The sequence below is a fragment of the Sturnira hondurensis genome, unplaced genomic scaffold (genome assembly GCF_014824575.4).
Source record: "Sturnira hondurensis isolate 20B ecotype Veracruz unplaced genomic scaffold, ASM1482457v3 Scaffold0014384, whole genome shotgun sequence".
Classification (NCBI taxonomy): Eukaryota; Metazoa; Chordata; class Mammalia; order Chiroptera; family Phyllostomidae; genus Sturnira; species Sturnira hondurensis.
Window position 1 is genome coordinate 21,292,239 of NW_028087015.1, and position 22,684 is coordinate 21,314,922.

The window sequence follows — 22,684 nt, forward strand, 5'->3', positions numbered from 1 at the left end:
TTCTAAATGTATACATAATTTCTGTAAACAATTCTGTGTTTAGGGTAATATAGACTTTGGTTTATCACTTAACATGTAAAGAAAGACTTCATCGTTCGCGGCAATAGATCAATTTTCTTGGTTTTATTCTAATTTTACTTGACCACAGTCATATACCACTTTTGAAACTCACAGGCAATTATTGATACATATGTTTTTTTCCCGAACTTGGACATTAACCACAGTGCATTATTTGTGGGGAAAGAGCGTGGGTCTCCCTCAGCCACATCGCGTGAACTTGCCTGAAGGGGGGTTAGACCTGCCTGTGGAAATTCCAAGCATAATTCTTTTACTGTTTTTTTTTAATGTTAATCAAAGCTTGAGGAGGGGTGTTGCACTGAGAAAATTATTCAAGAAGAAGGATAAATTTCCATTTCCCTTCCCTCTAAACTGAAGTGTGTGCAGTACCGTTTTTCTGGCCCCTTGGCGACGTCACGGGAAGCGAGGCGTGAGTGCCGGGCAGAGGAAGTGCTGCCACGAGAACTAGATGCTTAGACTCAGGCGTGAGGACTAAGTGTCCACGACGCCCAGCTTTCACCCGGATGCCGGGGGTGAGAGTAAGGGGAAAGGTAAACAATGTATCCACTGTATCTGACAATGAGCAACATTGTATCTAATACATTCTGTGCACTCTCTTAGATCCTACCATGAAAAGTAAAACTGGTAAGATACCTGTTTATGAGAAAATCCCAGTATAAATCTTCTTGTATAAAAAGTGACATATTTTCCTATAATACATAAAGTCAGGTCATTTACCATTTTCTGAAGCAGCCACTGTGATGTTGTACCAGGGAGTTTCTTCTCTATCAAGAACCTTCGTAGTCTTAATAGACCCAGTATTGGCATCAATATTGAAAAATCTCTCATCTTCATCATTGTAGTCGATGAAATATCTAGGTAAGAATATCAAGAAATATTTTAATTTGATATTATAATAAAAATATAAAACTCAAGCAAAGGAAATATTAAATTAAATGTATTCAAATATTTAAATATATATTTAATTTGTATATTTGGTCCTTAAGATTTGACTAGAAACTTTGTATTTCCATAAAACTGATATCAATTTTTATCTCATTTGTCCTTAATATTATGCCTAGTTAATTATTAATTTAAAAATATCTACAAAATTCCATAGATGTAGACAGTAAAAATACAGTGATTAATAAGAGAGAGACAAAACAGTGATGTCTGGGAAGTCTACAGTACACTGGAAGAAAAAAATAATGCATAATGAAATTTCTTGTGGCTACATGTACAAAGATTTTAGGATAGAAGGTGATGTCAGAGATCAATTTATATTAGAATTTCATTATTGCTGAGGTTTGAAAATAAATATAAAATGAACAACATATTTCAATGAATTACCATTGCACATCCATCTCCTAGCAACCTTTTTTAGTCAAAGAATGGGAAATGAATTAAATGGGAGGTAGGTTGCATTACTGGCCACACATTTCTCCTCTCTCCTTCACGTCATTTGGCAGGTTTCTCACACTAGGAGTAGCTTCGAGGTTACTTTGGCAATAGAATGATTTAGAAGCAATGGTGTCGATACCATATTTGCATTTAGATGTCATGAGATTTGTATGTTTCCTCTTATGCTCTGCCACCACCCTAAGAAGTGGACGTTTATCTATTAGTCCCAGAAGGAAGAGGAGAGGCACATGGGCAGAGTTGTCCCCTCTCTGGACCCCAGCACAGGGTAGAAGTACTGAGAAAGTCAGCAGCTGCATGATTGAATGCACTACAGATTAACAGCCAGCAAACAAAAGCCAGCCTAGGACAGCGGATCCTCAACTGAGCTAACTCAAAGATGCATACATATTGGAGATATGTATAATGTTTTTTAACCCCTGGATTTTGTAAATTTTCCATCATTTAACAATAGTTAATTACTATAAGTTTGAATAAATAATATAGTAAACACTAATATGTTCTAGAAATGCTTCCAACCATTTCTAGGACTATTTAAGGACAAAAGAGTTTTCTTCTCTCTTTTAATCTCGAATATTTCCCTCTTCGTTGGTCTCACCTTAAGTAACATTTGATCTAGACCTGAAAAAAAAGTGAACTATTACGTGAAAAGTGCCAAGGGAAGAAAATTTGAATATAGAAAATCACAGTGCAAAGATCCAACTTACAAAAAAAGCCCAATTTGCTTTTTAAACAAATGTATGTTTCATTTTACCTAGAAGAGGGAATGAGGCTGATGGGCAGATCACAGTGCAAGAAAGCCTGCAGCATATGGTAAGGAGGTTTTACTTTTTTCAAAGAGCAATGGGAACAATTTTAAACAAACAGAATAACAATCTGTTTTATGTTCTGGAAATAATCACAGTGACAACTTTTACTGTTTGGATTGTTGACATGTCAAAAACAATTCCGAAAGGAAATTATACCATTTTGGACAAAGGTGGGAAAAATAAGGAAATGGAAACAAATGCACAAAATAAGGCTACACATCAGATACATCCCACAGAACTTCTTGTTGGAATGACAAGGGTAAAGAGTAGAAATTACAAATAACTCAGTCTGTGTGTGTTTTGGCTACTATGTATTAGTAAGTCCATTTACTGAACTGGAGAAAGAGGCAGAAGAAAACGTTTTGGGGAGAAAATAATTTGGGAGAAATCATTTTGACACATTATACCTTAGATATCAATTAGATAAGCATGTGCAATAAAAAACAGATAATTAGATTTGAGTGTGAATTCCAAATGTACTTTCTGAATAGAAAATATATAATTTGAGATATATCAGCCTAAATTTAAGGTAATGTGGACTGTACAGTCCCATTTGGGAGAGAACTGTTATGAAGAAAGGGGTGAAAGATTCGAACACTATAGAACTAAACTTCTGAGTCTAAAATGCTAATACACAGACAGAAAGAGCTGAAGGAGGAGAAAAACTAGAAGACTGAAGGGCGGAGAGGACAAGAAAGAAGTGAGGTAAGTGCGCAGCTACAGTGAACTCTGTTGAGTGAGGTTAGTAAGGGATGGGCATGATTGGGTAGCTGGAGAAGGACATTTTCAACAAAACATGAAAGGACGGGAGTTTTCATACAGTGAATTCAAGAGTATGTTGAATGTGAACACGTGAAGCCCATAAACCGTGACACTAGGGTGGACATCGTTACCTGAAATAGAGATTAGAAAAATGATGCCTTATGTCATCAGAGAAGTGAGTTCACCCAAATAATTCTTTTCTGTTAAGAAGCATATTAAAAACTAATCTTTCGGAAAGAAAGGATCATTTTGAAGGAATAAAATATCCAAAAAGATGAGTAGAATTGGGTTCCAGAAAACAAATATAAGGATTTTCATTGAAAGTAATAGAGGTACTTCTTCCATTTCAGCGTGGGGGAAATCTCAGAAGTTGGGTAAACAGACTGAAAAGGTAATTGTGGTGATGGCAATACCACAAAATTCATCTTACTTCCTGGAACAGAGTAAACTTGAAATGCAACCCTTTGTCTCTCATAGCCGTAATGTGTTAATGAGATATATGGAACAGATTGCCAAGGTGTGAAACCTTGTAACAACCTGGCAGAAGACGTTAAAATTACCAGGCAGATTGAGACTACAGAGCATCCCCCTAAAATCTAGGAGCTCATTTAGTGAAAATAACATGAAGAAATGGACAGAGTATATCACTTGTATCTGTGTGATCCAAACAAGAAATTGACTGTTGTGTATTGATTGCCCTATAGCAACTACATGTTAATTGAAGGAAGTTCAGCATGAAAAGGCAATAGAAACAAGAGTGTTAAATATAGAGCCAATTTGTTTCAGAGAAGAAACAAAAGGTTCAGACACTACAGAATACTGGCAAGGAGAAACTCTATTGGGCTTTCCAAAACCTTAAGCCATGGCACACTAACACTAATTTACTTCCTTTGATTTGAGTTCATGCCACCAAAAAATCTTTCTTTCTCCTAAAACCTCTAACCTAGAGGTCCAATGCTAAACTAATGAGCTAAACAGCTTAAGATGTGTGTGAAGTTTGGTTAAATAAAAAAGGATAAGCATCCTTTAAAATGTAATCCATTGGGAATCTGGTTATTATATAAGGTTGTGAAAAAGTAGGTTAGTGATAGTAATAAATAACACATAATAAATAAATAAATGATAGTAGAAGAATAAATTCTGTGCTTAGCGTTCTCACAAAGGTAAACCTACTTTTTTCGTGCCCTCTTTTATTACCTAAAGCTAGTTACTGTTAACCTGTCTCCCAGAAACTTTCCATTTGGGGGTACTTTAGAGCACAGCAGTTTCTGCCTCTGAAAGTTGGACCTGAAATGCAAACTTACTGTTCAACCTTCGAGTTTCCTGCAGTGACTATTAGCAAAACTCAGATTGTTTCTATCAATATACCCTTATGAAATATGGCAGAATATTTTAGAAATATTTCTCGTTTTAGAAATCTGATCACTTCAGAACTGTCGGTCTGAAAGAAAATAGGTATTTCTCTTGTTTGTAAGCTAAATTAAGAATATTATTAAGAACTAAACATGCATAGTTCTTTTTTTTATCAGAGTAAACCCTTTTAGACATTTTACATGGAGCTCTCTAATGTAAATGCTGGTATTCGTGGTTAAATGCTTTTAGAATAAACAAATATTATTTGAATTTAAAAATAAATATTAAATATGTTTAAATATTTTAAAAACAGTAAATAGAATGCTATGTATATCTCCCCAAACTCATGTTATTTAATTCTTAATTTTCTTTGCAACCTAACACCATTGAAAAATCTACAACATAAGGGCCAGATATCAGCTATGTTTGGATCCAGAGTCTTATTCATGGAGTTGCAACTGAATTTCAAGTCAAGGAGAACTAAATGGTTCTGCTTAACTACTCTTGGATCTGTGCCTAGCAATAGAAATAAAAACTCAGAAAAAGGTAAAACAGAAATGTTAGAAAAAAAAAGAAACAGTTCAAAAATGTATCAGGAGATTAAATGCAGAAAAATTTAATGCTAACTTTAAAATTAAGTGACATAGCTCCATCAAGCTGTTTATCAAACCATAAAAAATAGATAACAATATTCTCAGTAGGTAACTTCCAAATAATTTTCATAATAACATCTGTTTATTTCTCTTTACAGACCTTTCAAAAATAAACACGTTTAATAATGTATGAGTTGCTACGTACATATATTTCATTTGCATTTCAAACTACATATGAATTTGATATTTTGCAAATATAATGTCTAGTAATCTCTTGCCTAGTTGATATAGGATCTAAATTTGGATTAATGGTAAAGGTGAAAGATTAGAGTTTTGAGAAATTTTTATATTCTAGTCATAGCTTTAAAAAATAAGCCAGTATAAATCAAAGCTAGAGTATATACAAGTGGACAAGATGTTTAAAGAATTCTTCAAGTTCTACTTTCCTCCTTAATACAGACCATATATGTGTGAGACTGGGAGAAAACACATACACACAGGGGAGTTATTTATGCAAGTTCACACTACAGAGCACTTGCAAGGACTGCACAGCACTTTAAGTGTTTTCTAAATATTAGTTCATTACATACTCAAAACAACTGCATGAGATCCTTACTATTTATAGGCCGATGCACAGAGCAGAAAACTGAGGCAGGGGGATGGAGAAGGTCATCCAACATCAAGGAGCTCATCAGTGCAAAAAATTAAAATATAATATAGGCTTATTATGTAATATCTATAAACTTCTTTTTTTTAAATAGATAATATTTGAGGGTTTATATATTCACTCAAGAAATGTTTATTTTGAGGGAGTACAAAGAAAGAAAAATATTGAAAAGAAAGGAAACAGCAAAACCTGAGAATTACTTAGATACAGATTTAGTTATGGAAACAAGTGAGGGAAATAAGAAAATAAAGTATTTGTAAACTAATGGGATCAATGGTCAGAGAATAATTATGTTCATATTAATTCAATGAAAAAAGTGAAAAGGAAATGCATTGTATTGAAATAAGATAAAAGGTCAATATTCAAACTGGAATATATGGGTCAAAAATAGAAAAAGAAGCTATGACAACAGCAAACAGTTGCTCTTAGTTGTGATTAACTTAAGTATTTTCCTCAAGAGAAGCTACTATGACTTTAAACAAATTATCCAGTTCATCACTTGGTACTCAGTTCCTCTTTGATTATACAGGCATGGACTTAAGAAAATTAATAGTCATGTCAAAGTGCATTGGAAAAGTTATTTTTCACTTTAATAACAAAATGTCAGTCCTCAAAAGCTCTCATTACTTTGATTATAGTTTGTCCACTACACCATAAGAAATTAATTGAAAACTTATGCAGTGAAAACCTATGTTTACAGTGACTTACTTGGAGAAATATCAGTTGGCTTAAGTGCGGGAGATTCTCTCTGTTATCACACTTAGACACTTGCAGACACAGAACGTGAGCAGTGAAGCAGATTTATCTGAGAATTCACTTCCCAAACAGCTGTTTTTGTAAGTCTGACAGATCTTGACTAATAGATGGGATCAAGTTTAATCAATATACACCCTGGGGGATATTTGAGCAGCTTGGCCTTATCTTGAACAACAACAACAAATATCATACCTGCAGTATAACTCAGATTCACTGAAAATTTAAGAGAACTTCATTCATTTTTGAGATATAATTTTTCCCACAAGTCATTCATCCGGAATATAATTTTTCCAAAAAAGAAAAATAACATAAGGATCTTGTCACTTGATAAATAGTGCAGAGGGCTTCATACTATGGGCAATGCACAGAGCACATAGATATTTTGGAAAGCTTTTTTGATTTTCTGAACAACAATGGTCCAATGTAGTAGTGAGAGGATCTAATAGAAATCCAACCCCTGCACAGGAAATGACATTTCCTCCTCTTTATTTATGTCCCCCAAGTTACTAAAATATCATACATGCTAATAATCTTGAGTTCTAGAACTGCTATGAAGCCATTTAAAGCACTTTTTATTTCTTTAAATTGTTTAATGAAAGCCATCAAGATGTTTTCGTCTCCAGTCAGTAGATTAATAGAATGCTGCTAAATGGGCTATTCATTTTGGGCCTAACTGAGCAAATTACATCAGCCTGCCCAGAAAATAAGTTCTCTTCCTGGGGTCAGGACTGAAACTTGGGAGGTTAACCACTATATTCTCGGCTGTTAGATAAATCTGAGTCAAAAATGGGGAAAAATTAGAGGTTTTCTATAACCTTATTAATACCTAGAAAGTGACCATATTCTTATCCAGTTTCTATAGTTAGTAACTGTATGACCTGCAGCAATTAGCCCCTCAGTTTTTAGATATCTTCATCTATGCAAAAACAGGGTTGTCTTGCCCTGGCTGGTATAGCTCAGTGGATTGAGCGCGGGCCTGCGAACCACATTCCCAGTCAGGGCACATGCCTGGGTTGCAGGCCAGTTCCCAGCAGGGGACTCACGAGAGGCAACCATACATTGATATTTCTCTCCTTCCCTCCTTCCCTCTAAAGATAAATAAATAAATAAATAAATAAATAAAATCTTAAAAAAAAAAAAAACAGGGTTGTCTCAGTCATGTGCAGGTTTCCTTGCATTCTCAAATGCCATGTTCCCATGACAGAAGTACAGTCCTTAGTCAATGTACATATGCTAACTTGGCTTATGGAATGTGATACAATTACAAAACACAAGTTATAGACAAAGACTTCTGGTTTTAAGTAGGAGCCTGCTTTCTCCTTATCTTTACTTGATTAGTATTAAGCATCACTAATGAGTCGGCTCCTTTGTATCAGAAGACTATCAGAGTTTTGACCAGGGTATATGAGAATTTAGGCTTGCTATTCTAAGTGTCCAATTAAGCTATATCTAGTGCTCAATAGGATAAAGTTTTATAAACAAATTTGATGTGTAGAATAAAAACCATATCAAATGACATCTTTAACATGAATATATTTTGACACAGTTTCTGGTTAGATTTTTTTCTTTTCTAACATTTAAATTCTGCATTCAACCTTCATAATTAGTTTCCTCTTTTTACTCTTCAACTTTTCTATATAACCTTGTTATTATTTTTAAATACCTCTTAATTTTGTTGTTATAACATTCACCTTAATGTGGTATTTCTAACTGCATCTCATCAGGAGCTAGATGAAAATTCTGGAGAAGCATAAGAAAAACAAACCTATTAATGAGGATGCAGTAATTATAGAAGGGACATTTGCCCACTGAGGCTGCAATTAAACTCAAAACAGGCTGAGTAAACACTTCTAACTCTTCGCAACTTTTTAAAAAAGATTATTTTTTTTTCAAATTTGACAGATATTTCCAACACTAATCAAAATTTTATTTATGTTAGCATACATATAAATGGCCTATTGCTTCCTAAATGGTATCATGTTGAACGTTTGAAAAACTTAACCACGGTATCTATTTTCCTTAAATTGTTTTAAAGTTATTATACAAAGAAAATATTAAAATGTTAGCAATAAGCAAATGCATAGGTAAATTCAGATTATATACCTGAGAGGAAAAAGGTTACTATGGTAGAATATATATATTCTCACTAAAGCTCTTCATCCTATGAGAAATTGTTAACTGAGGACACTAATACTTTCTTCGTATTGCACTAAATCAAGTACTGTATGTCTTGGTGTCGTATTTACTACCACATGTTGTAGTATAAAAGGAGACTTGACTGTTTTGAGCATCTTTTTTTTCCCACTGTACAAAATGCATGCAGGTCCTGGCATTAATAAATGTCTTTTCAACCCTGCAAAACATCCATCTGTTTCCTACTCTGTGAAGTTGACTTCTGTAAATACAGTTGTTTATGGTTGTTATTATATTAGTAGTAGTCACTAAAATATACAAGAGGCCTGGTATTGTGGCTTTAAAAACAAATGGCCCTGGCTGATGTGGCTCAATGGATTGAGTGCTGGACTGTAGCTGAACAGTTGCTGGTTTGATTCCCAGGCAGGGCACATGCCTAGGTCTTGGGCCAGGTCCCCAGTAGGGGGCGCACAAGAGGGAACCACACATTGAAGTTTCTCTCCCTCACTTTCTCCCTTCTTTCCCTTCTCTCTAAAAATAAATAAATGACACTAAAAAAGGACTAGAGTAAAAAACAAAACAACAACCACCAAAAAAAGAAAAGAAAAAAAAACAACAGGGTTTTTGGAGTAAAGGAAAACTGGATTTAAACTATTTACCACTATGTAAACTTGGCCAAATTACTTAACTTCTTGAGCTTTACTTTCTTCATCTGTAGAATAGGACTAACAATACAGATGCTTTAGGGTTCTTTTTAAAATATATATTTTATTGATTATGTTATTACAGTTGTCCCATTTCCCCCTTCATTCCCCTCCACCCTGCACACCCCCTCCCTCCCACATGCCCCCCCTTTAGTTCATGTCCATGTGTCTTAAGTTCTTTAGCTTTTACATTTCCCATTCTTGCCCTCCCTCTGTCTATTTTCTGCCTGCCATCTATGCTACTTACTCTCTGTACCTTCCCACCCGCCCCCCCACTCCCCTGTTGCTAACCCTCTGTGTGATCTCCATTTCTGTGGTTCTGCTCCTGTTCTAGTTCTTTCCTTAGTTTGTTTTTATTTTAGGTGCGGTTGCTAGTAATTGTGAGTTTGCTGTCATTTTAGTAGACATGTTTTTTACCTTCTTTTTCTTAGATAAGTCCCTTCAACATTTCATATAATAAGGGCTTGGTGATGATGAATTCCTTGAACTGGACCTTATCTGAGAAGCACTTTATTTGCCCTTCCATTCTAAATGAAAGCTTTGCTGGATAGAGCAATCTTGGATGTAGGTCCTTGTCTTTCATGACTTGGAATACTTCTTTCTAGCCCTTCTAGCCCCTTCGTGCCTGTGAGGTCTCTTTTGAGAAAAGAGCTGACAGTCTGATGGGAAGTCCTTTGTAGGTGACTGTCTCCTTATCTCTTGCTGTTTCTAGGATTCTCTCCCTCATTTTAATCTTAGCTAATGTAATTATGATGTGCCTTATACGGTATTTTTGGCATGCCATATAAAGCCTCTAGCTCACAGATAGCAAGGCATGAATGGCCACTCATTTTTATGGTCACATGATATAAGATGATTTTTCCAGAAACCCTCTAGCTTTTCACATCCAACCTAAGATTGTTCATTCCACGGTAGCTACTTGCGAGATTCCGAATTCCCTTTGCAGGATGCCAGCAAGTGAGCACAGCCTGTTTAAATCAAGGGTTTTCATTGCAGGTAAATAGCCTGGTTCTGATTTTACTTTTTAAAATGCTGCTGATTTATTGCTGCCAATTGCACATTCTTGTTTGGAGTTGAAAGAGACAAAAGCTAGGCACGGTATGCTCTTAGAAATCTGAAGAGTCTTCGTAATATTTTAGAAAATTGAAATACAAAAGGCTGAAGTCAGAAAGCTTTTCACAAATGCCTGCAAGATTCAAACTCCCTTTCATTATCAATTCTGCCAACTTGGAGTTAATTGCATTTCAGGGCACACTGCAAAATACATCTTTTCAATGTGCTTTTCCTTAATTAGTACAAATGTTTGGTCCCTGAGAAAGGTGAAAGTATAAGGCTTCTTTTGTGTTTGTTAATGTTTTCTGTTTTTAATTCAGTGTTTGTACCTACAGGCCCCTGTGAATGACACATTTTTATTGGAATCAAGAATAATATTATGTAAATTATACACTGAAACAGCAGCTATGGAATCTAACTAATTATTTTATGGTAGCTTTAGAAGGATTTATTTGAGTTGTCAAACCAAAACAAAGGAGAAAGAATAATGCATATGCTAATGGATTTGTGCTTCTCAGTATTAGCATTTGGAGACAATACAAATCATCTTTGCATCCCAACTAATAGCAAAATGTATTTAAATAATGGGTGTTCAATCAATGCTCTCAATAATATGGAACAATTACTGAAGCAATTATTAAATATTATTCATTGAATACTTTATTTTATTGAATAAACTGCATAGGTTGAAATATTGCATGGCTGCACATCATGTGAAACATACATGTGGGTATGCATTTTCTAAAAGTATATTTTCAAAGTTCTCTTTTCACAGGAAATTAGCACTCCAGTCTCATCAATATACCAGCCAGTTTGGTTTACTCTGTATCAGTGTTTTTCAGCCTTAGCACTATGGATATTTTGGACCAGATATGTTTTTGTAGTGAGCACTATGGCTGGCCTTTACCCACCGGTGATGGTAACTGACATTCCTCCCCCAGTTGTGACAACCAAACATGCTTTCAGACACTGTCAAATGTCTCCCAGGGGAAAACTTCGCCCTCGGGCGAGAACCACCGTTCTGTGTGGAACCACCTTCTGGGTGTTTGGGGTATGTTGGCCTCTATAGAGCAACAGTGAAAAAAGTTTGTCCCTGCTCTCAATTGTTCCTCCTTTGGCCTACCCTATTGGACCATACATGCCATTCTTCATAGCATTTTAAAAATTCGTTATTCCTTATTTTGAATTGCAAGTCTTCCCTTCGTTGCTTTAATTATAATCGTTCATACTTGTCTGTCCTTTCTTTTCTCCACCAATGATTTTTGCTACCGGGATGAATTTCAAACATGTCGACACAAAACCTTTCCATGGTCTCTCCGGAGCTTTTCTCTGCAATCTCCACACTTGCCCTTCTAACACAGGTAACTCCAGCCCCTTTTCTGGACAAAAACCACCTTTTCTCTTTATTTAACCTGCCTCATCCTTAACCTGGGTTTTGAGCCTTAATTGAATCTTCAACTCATTCTTGCTAGAGAATGAGTTGTGCATAGTTTTTCCACGCACACCTTGATATCTTTATCACCCTTATCAAATAATGCAATTTTTTAAAGTTTACCCCTCCGCTGGACTTCACGCTGCTGCTGTTAGGGGTGCATGTGTTAATTTCTTTATCATGAGGACTATTGTAATATCTACATATGGTAAGTGATTTAAATATTACTTTTAAAACTAAATGTACCTCCCACTTCACCTTTTTTAATTAAAAATGGATTTGCTTTTTGACCCAGAGATTCTACTTCTGGGAATAGATCTGAAGGAAAGCAAAACACAAATTCAAAAGAACATAAGCACTCCTCTGTTCATTGCAGCATTATTTATAACCTCCAATACATGGAAGCAGCCAAGTGTCCATCAGTGGATGAGTGGATAAAACAACTATTGGACACTTACACAATGGAATACTACTTCGCTGTAAAAGAGAATAAAGTTTTACCCTCTGCTACAGCATGGATGGACCTGGAGAACATTTTGCTAAATAAGTCAGTCAGAGAAAGACAAATACCATATGATCTCACTCATATGTGGAATCTAATGAACAAACTGAACCAAAAAGCAAAATAGACAAAGATTCATAGACAGAGAGCAGGATGACAGCTGAAGGAGGGATAACGGGTGGAGGGACTGAGCAAAAAGGGAAAAGGACTCATGGACATGCACAGCAGTGTGATGACTGCACAGGGGAGGAAGGTATGAGGGGACTAAATGAAAATGGAAAAATGCAACTATTAAAAAATAAACAGCCCTGGCTGGTGTAGCTGAGTAGATTGAGTGCGGGCCTGAAAATCAGAGGATTGTGGTTTGATTCCCAGTCAGGGCACATGCCTGGGTTGCAGGCCAGTTCCCAGCAGGGGACTCACGAGAGGCAACCATACATTGATGTTTCTCTCCCTTTCTCTTTCCCTTAATAAATAAATAAATAAATAACATCTTTAAAAATAAATAAATAAAAGGTACATTATTATCCTTTTAATACTGAAAAGAAAGTCTTACCAATGTTTGCCAAATACTTTATAACAAACTAATAGTGTGGAATGTTTTTATTCTCAAAAGAGTTGTCACTGCATGACATACTAACAATAAAATATTTACTGAACACTTACGGTGCTAAGTACTTCACGCCACTCTAATTTAATTCTATCAGCATATTTATGCAGCATTATTTTCCTGTTTATATACTTGGAGTTGACATTCCAAGGTTGCAAGACTGTATAAGGTCACACAGCCAGTCAGTCAAGACTCCAGAATCCCCAAACTGGTCTTTTTGTCTTCAGTCTAACGTCCAAGTGCTTATTCTCGGCAGTCTTGGACATGCGGGCATTCATCAAGTGACTACTAGGTGAAGGCCACTGTGCTCAGCACTTTGGGCACATTGCTTCATGCTTTCTCACAATGGCTGAGAGGTGGCGGTTTTCCTCTTTCACGGGTAAGGGTAGATGACTTACTGAAGGCACACGGCTGTGTGACAGAGCCAGGAATAAGATAAGCAGTATTCCCAACCCCTCCCTGCTTGTACTGTAGTTATATGTCATAGCCCCAAAGGACCAAAACTTCTCTACTTTGGGATTAAATATTTCTATAAATTTCTCCAGTTAGTTAAGTCAAATGGAAAAAAGTAATCTGTGGGGTCGTGGAGAAAGCTACCGATATTCTCGATTTGACAGAAACCCATCTGCTATACTACTCAGTTAAAAAATCAACATTAGAATTTAATTTCATTAATGGAAAAATGACTTAGAAGTAACCTATTTTAAGTGTGTCTTGTACATTTTAAATACTATGAAGCCATCAAAATATTTATATGTCTAAAATTTTGAAGCATACCATACCTCACTAAACTGTTAGCACTGTCAGGATCTTGTGCCAAAACCGCGCCAACCACAGTTCCAACCTTGGCATTTTCGTAGACTTCCATGATGTAGGAAGGCATGGAAAAGAGTGGTGGTTCATTCACATCACCAACAATGATCTTCAGCATGGTAGCATCTTTAAAAGGGCCCAGGTGAGAGAAGCGAAAATCGAGATGTGTATTTGCTCCTTCTATGTTGAGGGTGTAGGACTTCTTTTTCTCATAGTTCAGTGGCTGTGAATGAAAAAAAAACACAAAAAACAGTTCCAGTGTTATGACTGCTGTCATGATCGTTTTCAAACAGCATGATTTTTCATTTTGTAAACAAGTTAATATGAATAGATATCAGTCCATCTATGTTCCTTTAAAACCAAATTATGCAGTTAGTTTATAATAATACCTAAAACAGAAATCATGGAAACTCAAGTGTAAAATCAATTGTGATTTTTATGGCCAGGAAGATGATAATAACTAAGTATAAAAATATTACCCACAGACAAACAAATTCTGCTTTTGGAAGACTCTCATTCTTAGTCTCTTCAAATAACTTTTTTATATCTCCTTGCCAACCTGAATTATTAAACTTAAAAATAATTACTATTAGTTTGTTACATGTTAAAGCTAAAGAAGACTTTTTTTGCATTTTGCTTTAAAAAAACATATCATTGATTTTTATCTATCATCATCTTATTTTTACCTTGCTTATTTTAAACTTTATATCATATTTTAAAATCTGATAAATTTTTAAAGTTTTCAATTCAGTAACATTCTCTTAGAATTTTAGGGAAAATTTATTCACTTTTGTTTTTTAATTCTTTTAAAGTAATTTTATCCTTTTACTGGTAATGCATTGATGTACTTGCTTTTTAAAATTTATTATATTTTGGTGTAATCTACTTTATTCTTTAAATTATAGTCTTTTGTCTGTTTATATTATTTTTTAGCTTTTAGTATTTACTATTCATATAATTTTTAGTGTTTTTTCTTTGTTAATTTTCAATATTTACTTTTTAAGGAAAATATGCATGTCAAAAGTCATAAATTTGACTTAGCATATAATAATAAATGAGACCAACATGGCAGTTTGTCTCAAGGAATACATGGTCTGACATAAAATGTGAAATTCTAAACCAACATTTACACCACTGTGTATTTAGTGCCCTAAGACTGGGTGCTATGGAAATTGATAAGTAGGAGACAAACTTAGGTGCATGTAAGCAGCTGGGTAATGTTTTTCAGAGGAAGTACCTTGCAGATGAGAATTGAATGTTTAGAAAGTGTTAAATATGATGCACATAATAGGCTCTGTGGCCTCAAGTGAGCTCAGATTTATGAGCTTAGAAAATTGAGCTCAATGTCAAAAGTCTCCATGGTGATGTCAGTGCAGGTGATCTGGAGACCAGTCTTTTAATTGCAACCTGGTGAAGTATCCACGGATGCTGAACTGCCTTATTAATATCAGTGAGAAGAAGCAGAGATTTTTTTTAAATCCTTATTTCTGCCACTGATTTTGCACTAGCTTGCTTCAATCCTGAAACCTTTTTTCTTGGCAATATCAGAGAGTAATTATTCCCTGGGGAGGAACTCAGATATTTTTATTTACCCTAAGGCCAAGGATAAGCTGATTAAAAAAGTATCCTTACGGAATTTTATAAATAGATAGATCAGTCTTAATGACGTTTATTTTCCTTACCTCTTCTGAATTGCCTTGGATAATTGGCCTTCCCAGAGAGTGGTGATTGCATAGAAGGAAAAATAATTGTTTAATTTTCAAGCTCTATATTAAGAATCTAAAACCTAGACAACTTCTCAAGTCACGGAGACATGGATGAGACTGAGTCACTACAATATTTTACAAGTTTTTATAAAACAAAATAAAATGTTTAAATATCTTGACAACTTAAATTTTCTAATGTGGTTCATATGTACATTATATGTGGGTTTACATATGATAAACATATATTAAGTGTATATATTTTAAAGAAATGTTAATTGATTTGATAGTTTGTCACTCGCCAGTTGGAAGCTATTTTCTTCTGAGGGAATTTAAACTAGAAATGAATTGCCAACGTGAAGAGCACTCGCCTTGCATTATGAGTTGCATAATTACTAGTTGCCCTCACAGCTTGCATCTCTTTTTTTCTTTTCTTGACTCCTCTCTCTCTAATATTAGTGAATGAGACTCTTTCTTTGTTCAATTCCATAAATTTTACCCACATGTAAACAGCCTAGCCTAGCAATGGTGCAAATTTGCTGCCTACTGGGTGGGTGGGTGTGGTCCTTCTCGGCTCAGAGCCTGGATAGTCACCATCTGGGCTTGTCACTCTTGGAAGGCAACATCCTTGGTGAGTTTGCCATTTGCTTAAGATTTATAGAGTCAACGTGCTGCATCTGGTAGACCTTATAATGACTAAGGCTCTCTCTCAACATGAGTGTTTGAGACCATAAAGCTAAAATAATAGGATTAATTTATTTTACTAGGGATGGTTAACATTCCTTTCTCATGATAACAGAATTTAAAAACATGCATCTCCACTTATTCACTAGTGTTGGCATTCATAATTCTGTATAATTCTCAGCAAAATTGTGGAGGTATTTTTGGCCACTCCTGTCTCATCACATAGTATTATTAAGCTGTGTATCCAACTTAACGGCACCTCTTTTTCTGTTTTTTGAGCAGATCCCTCTGCAGGTTAGTTGTCATTTTCCTTTACATTAACCTGCCTACTGCTAAGAAGCAAGCTGTTAATATGGACACACAATTTTATGTTTGTGATTACCTGATATATATTTAACTATGTCGAGATAGAAATAATCATTTTGCAAAACTTGTTTGCCAGGACTGGCAGATGGATGGATGAAGACCCATCTGGAGCCGTCAAGGAATAAGAGGATTATTTTAGGTGGAGAGAGAAGTATAGAAGCAGGCAAATTAATGCACATGGAAATATTTTAACAACCTCATTTGTGAAAAAAATATAAGCAGTGGTGAACTGCAAGTTTAGAAAAAGTGAGAAGGAACTGTATCCATTTATTTATTTTTAGTGATTGTAGGTTTACATATACAATATAAAGTATGTTGATTGTTTTGTACTATAACTATAATAGTGTTTGGATTAGGAGTATAATTATTTTATATTATTGTAAGTCTATTTTATATTTTATATTTCCCATTACTTACTGTGTAAATTTTGCCCGACCAAGATATTTGGTGTAGGGATAGCAGTTGATAGTATGGATATAGTTTTTTTCTGTTTAACAACATTTCAGAACTATGACAAACTTCTTTTCTTTGAAAACTGTAACCCTATATTATGAATTCCAGCCATAACACTTTCAGAGACTGAAGTGATGGGACCACAAACCAAGGAATGCGTGGGGTCATCAAACTGGAAGAAGCAAGGAGTGCGTTGTCCCCTAGAGTTTATGGAGGGAATGCATTTTAGCCAACAGATTGATTTCAAACTCCTGGCCTTCGGAACTCTGAGATCATGTTTTAAGCCACCCAGTTTGTTGTAACATTACAGGAGCCCTAGAAACTAATACAGAGTTCTTTGCTTCATATAAAAACACAGTGAAATTTTTTTTAGTGTGCTGAAAGATTTAAATAGCATGGGAATCATGCTATTAAATCTTAAGGTTTGATGGAATTTCCTTTGTTTATCATTGAATCTAAAGTATTTGGAGAGGTAGTTCTTTCACAGGTTTCTCATTTTCTTATATGGAAACTGTTTATAGGTATTGTCTATTTCTTTGAATTTGCTTTCTAGAAACTTTGACAAAAGTATACTCTATGTGAAATTTATTTTTATAGAATTAATAAAATATTGTTAGACTTTCCATTTTTTTTCTAGCTATTTATTTCCTATTATTCCACATTTCTTAACAAGATTAAAACTTATTTATTGTTTTATTATTTACTGTATTGTTTTCTTTCTAAAAACTCAGATTTTTATATTTAATGTCATATTTCTGATATCTTACCTTTTTGGTCTTTAGTTATTCTCTTTTTATTTTACCTTAATATTTGTGTTATATTTATCTAGTTTTATTATTTTGTTTTCTACTTTTGATATATTTAAGATTATGAATATGCTTTCAGAAGTAATTATTTTTCATCTCATAATTTTCATATATATCTTTTATTTTTTTCTAGAAATTCTGCAATTGTGTTGCACATTTATCCTTTCATTTTCATGGTATTAAAGAAAAGAGTGCTGTTGTGGTTGTTACATTTCCAAGTTGAGGAAATTTTTGTTGTTGTTTTCTGGGTGAGTTTTAGTAATTTCTAGTCATATTGCATTTGGAAGACAACATTTTGTTGGTACTATTTTGGACTCTGGGTATTTATTGATATGTTCTTTGAAAACTATACATGCTTAGTGTTGTTAAATATTCCAGGGACACTTGAAATAAAAGATGTGTATCTTCAGGAGGTTATTAATACATATAACCTCCCTACTAATTGCCATAGAATTATTTCCATTTTTAAAATATTTTATTTGTCATGGGTTGAGATAACCGTGATACTTCTCTGGTCTATAATTAATTCCTTGCATATATTGTAATACAACATTGGTATTTACAGTGTGGTAAATATACTGGTATTTATTGGTATATTATATTTGTATATTGTTTTGCAAATGCTGTTGCTATCGTGACATTCTGCATATATATTTACCATTTTTGTAAACATATTGTGAATTGTAAGGTTTCTCTTGTCTTTGTGTAATTTTGGTTTGGATTCCATCATGGTAGGCATTATTATCACAAGTCTTAATTTCCTTTTTGTTTATGTTGTGATTCTTTTATTTTAATCTTGTTGTTGTTGTGTTTTAAGTGTTTCCAGTTTTGCTTTGTTATCATTTTTCTTTACTACCCACAGGTATTTTGGTTTGATGATGCATTGACTAAGGCAGTGTTTCCACATACTTAATGTTCAAAGTTGCTTACATGTAATCTCTGTTCTTGAAAGACAATGTATCAATTGTTGGATATAAAGCCCTTAATTCACATTTATTTTATTGAGTATCTGCTACATACTGCTCTATGCATGCCAAAAAATACCTCCCACACAAAGATTTCCCTGACTCCCTTTCACTTACTTAATAATAAATAAACCTATATTATTAGCACTTAACATCATGTATTATAATGATGTTTCATGTTTCCTCAGTTTTCCCTGAGAGAAAGAGTATTATCTGATTCACCTTTGCATCTCAGGTATCTGTCATAACCCCTAGTACAGGGTGGGTGATTAAAAGCTCCCCCTTAACCTTAAATCTGGCTGTGTTCAGAGTATAGAGAGGTGCTCTTACATGGTTTACATCTGAAGGACGGACAATTCTACATTATTCATATTCTACATATAACATATGAATAGTTAACAACCTATCTATGGCTTAAACAATTAATGCACATTAACTCGTTTAATCATCACAACACCTCCGTGAGGTATAATTATTTCCTAATCACAAGCAAGGAAATCAAGGCTCAGAAAAGGTACCTAAGTTGCACAAGGCAACAGCTTGGCAGTGATACATTTGGGATTTGAACTCGGGCACTGGCACTCTACAAGTAGTCCCCTTAAGTAGTATGCTACACTGCTTAAAATCTAGTTAGCACATGTATAGGCAGTGTAACATTCAGATTTTTGATTAAGGATGGACATATTTTTAGTGGGATATAATGTCCTCATTATTAAAAGATACATTCATGCATCACCTTTGTATAAGTATTTACAGTAACATTGAAAGTGTACTGATAACTTCCTTAATTCTAATTTAAGTAATTCTTACTACCAGATCCCTTATTTTTATAATGCCCTTAATTCACTGACTCACAGAGCTCAGTAAATAAAATGTTTTTCATGCAAAATTCCTTATCAACTCTGCCTTTGCCAGAAGTACTAATTCTCCTGGAATTTAACTTCCCCGGTCAGTGGGGCTTTTCTTCTTTTGTTTTAGTTACCCCTCTGTATCCTAATGCAATTCACTGTCAGTGAGTTACCTCCAATTTCTATCTTAAATTTTAGTTTCTTAATTTCATCATATTGCTCTTAGTAATGACTTTTACATATCATTACTCTAACATAAAATAGCATCTTTTCCCTCTTTGATATAAACACATTTAATATTACTGTAGTTATCTTTTTCCCCATCAGTTATTTTCCAGCCAGCTCTCCCTATTTGGGACTTTTTCACTGTTACTCGTTAATCACTGATAATATTCATTCAATCATACTAGTATATTCCTCCTCTGGAGCTGTACAATCATCATAAATACAAGTGTAATAAAAATGACATTAATTTGAGTTATTCTATGACTCCATTCTTTTTTGGGAGTTCCGGAAGGTACTGAAAGTCTGTTTTCCGAAATAATCAGAGAAAATACTTTCTGATCTATCGTCATCTAGTTTCCATATTGCAGCATCATCCAGGTTTTCAAATGCAGAAATAGGAGCTCAGTGATGGACTCCGTATCAACATTTTAACACATCCAAACCATCACTTCATCCATGAAAACATTGGCCAAATCCTAGAACAGTGACTAACATTATTAACTTTGTTTCCTGGAAAGAATGTATAATGTAAATGGTAGGATTTTGCCAAACCATAAGATAAATGACATGAATTTGAGTAATATTTCTTCAGCTTGACTTGTCTTCTCGATGCTGCGTTTGTGGTCCTTGTCAGAGGCTTTTCCTGAACGATGGGCATTCTTCGGAGCCTGGAACAATGTGTGAGCTTTCTTGTTATAAATTTCTCTATGCAGGAGAGTGTAATGTTTATTCAACATGTGTAATCCCAAGTATATCAACACAAGCAAATATTACATGTTTTTGTTTATTGTCATTTGAAGACTGGGGAAATAAACAAAAATATTTTATTTCAAATTACATATACATACATATACAGTGCATTTAATACTACATATTATTTATACATATACTTAAATACAAGCATATCTATGTGCATACATGTGTGTTGATATACATCCACAAATATGAACACTTACTGATAACACATGGACATGAATAGTTTAATTCATCAGGATATTTTGACTGATCATTCCCACCCACCTAATGCACTAAATTATAATGTAGGTATACATAAACTTCAACTGACTTCAGGTAGTTTCAACTGATCTACAATTCCAGGCTCATAGCCCCACCTGCAGATGAACAGTAACAGCAGAAGTTGTCCAAGAGCAATTGTCTGTCAACAGTTATTACAGACACAGTCAAAGATTTCATTGAATTGAAGCTTGGATTCTTTTCTCTTTGGAGTCTGGCTGAGCAGCAGGGGAATTACTTTCTAAATATTAAAACCTTATAAAAATTTCACATTTGCTGAAGTTTTCAATAACAAAATCCCTAATGAGTATTCAGCATTTGTAAATAGTTCATTAGAATTAGAAACCAATTTCTTCTTAGGTGCAAAGTGAGCTCATGCGTTCACCTATATGTGTATTTACAATGGGTTGAGATGCTCTGTTTGTTGTTCTTTATAGTTCATGGCCTAGAGCTTTCCATTTTCATGGCAAAGAACATCCTGATTCTCAGTCTATCATTCAATGCTTAGCAAAGTAATGACACAGAAAATCAAATCAATATAACCTACTAAAAAAACAAAAAGGTGGTTATTAGGAACAGACCTAGGACTGTTAGAGTGAAACACATTCCACATTGTTTTTTTCTAAGAATTCACTTAAACTTTAAAAATAACTTTTATAACATTATGTTTACTCTAGTGATCTATCTCAATGGTTCATTTCATAAATGAAATAGTATAATGCATAATAAAATTGTATAATACACAGTAATAAAATAAATACATATAAGTACCTTGTAATAAAAATGATTAAGAAATATTATAGCCAAGGATATGTTTATAGTGCATGCGCGCACACACACACACACACACACACACACACACGGTCTGTCCAGAATGTATCCAGCCATGCACTATGAAAAATAGAGACATTTTTGAAGAAGATACAAGGTACAAGAAATATTTTGCATAGGGTAATGATACCTCAATCCTCTTCAAAGTAGGCACCTTGGGACCTCACAGTTTTCCCAATTGCCATCAGCTACCCCATTGAATTTTCCTGAATCTCATCGATAGTCTGAAATTGCTTCCCTTTCAAAGGCGATTTTAGTTTTGCAAAAAGCCAGAAGTCACAAGGCACCAAATCTGGGCTCTTGCAGGGCTGAGTCACCTGGGTGATTTGATGTTTTGTTGAAAAACTGTGCATGAAATATAATGCATGAGTGGGGCATTGTCATGATGAAGCTGCCAATCACCAGTTGCCCATAGCTATGGCCTTCTGAATCATCCAAATATTTTTGCACACGAATGCTCAAGTTTAACACAAAATTTGATGCAGATTTTTTGCTCTACTCACTTATTTATTTTGAATGCAAAGGCCGCACAGTGTACATGCTCCCTCAATGTTATCTACCTCCCCCACTGACTAGTACAGTGAAGTCATCATTGTTCATACATGCACATTCCAGTTCACTCTCCTTGGCTGCCAGGTTACATTGAGGCCATGCAAAACATTCTCCTTATACTAACAATATTCCAGACCTCAAATATTCATGGAAATTACTAGTGCATTCATAATAAATTAACTAGAATAAAGTCTTCCTACTCATCAGATCTAGCAAATTTGAGAGAGATATGGAATTGTTCTTTTTTATGCAGTAAGAAATTAGCAAATAACAGAACAAAGCAAAAAAAGATTTATGACTGAAATATACCTGAAAATATTGTACTATGAACATATTAAACTTGAAGTTTGGAAAAAAATCTCTTTTACAAAAAAAGAAAGAGGAAGTAGATTGCTACGAAACATGAATGGCAGCTTGTGCATGTGACAGAATATAATACCACAAGATATTTCATTCTTTATGTGCTTATAGGCGAAGTGGGTGACATAAAACAAAGGAAGGTAGCTAAACAACCATTTGGGGTGGACTGGAAACTGTATTTAAAATTTGATGCAAATACAGAGAGAAAACAAGT

General features: G+C 34.5%; 1 protein-coding gene across 3 annotated transcripts in view; it reads right to left on the minus strand.

Annotated features, from left to right (window-relative positions):
• CDH18 (cadherin 18) overlaps positions 1-22,684 on the minus strand; it is a 389,486-nt gene that overhangs the window by 53,039 nt on the left and 313,763 nt on the right. For all 3 annotated transcript variants that reach the window (XM_037063042.1, XM_037063044.1, XM_037063043.1), the window contains exons 7-8: positions 13,633-13,886; positions 796-932 (exon numbers count right to left, since the gene is read on the minus strand). In XM_037063042.1, coding sequence (XP_036918937.1) covers positions 796-932; positions 13,633-13,886 — 391 coding nt within the window. The remainder of the gene's footprint in view (positions 1-795; positions 933-13,632; positions 13,887-22,684) is intronic.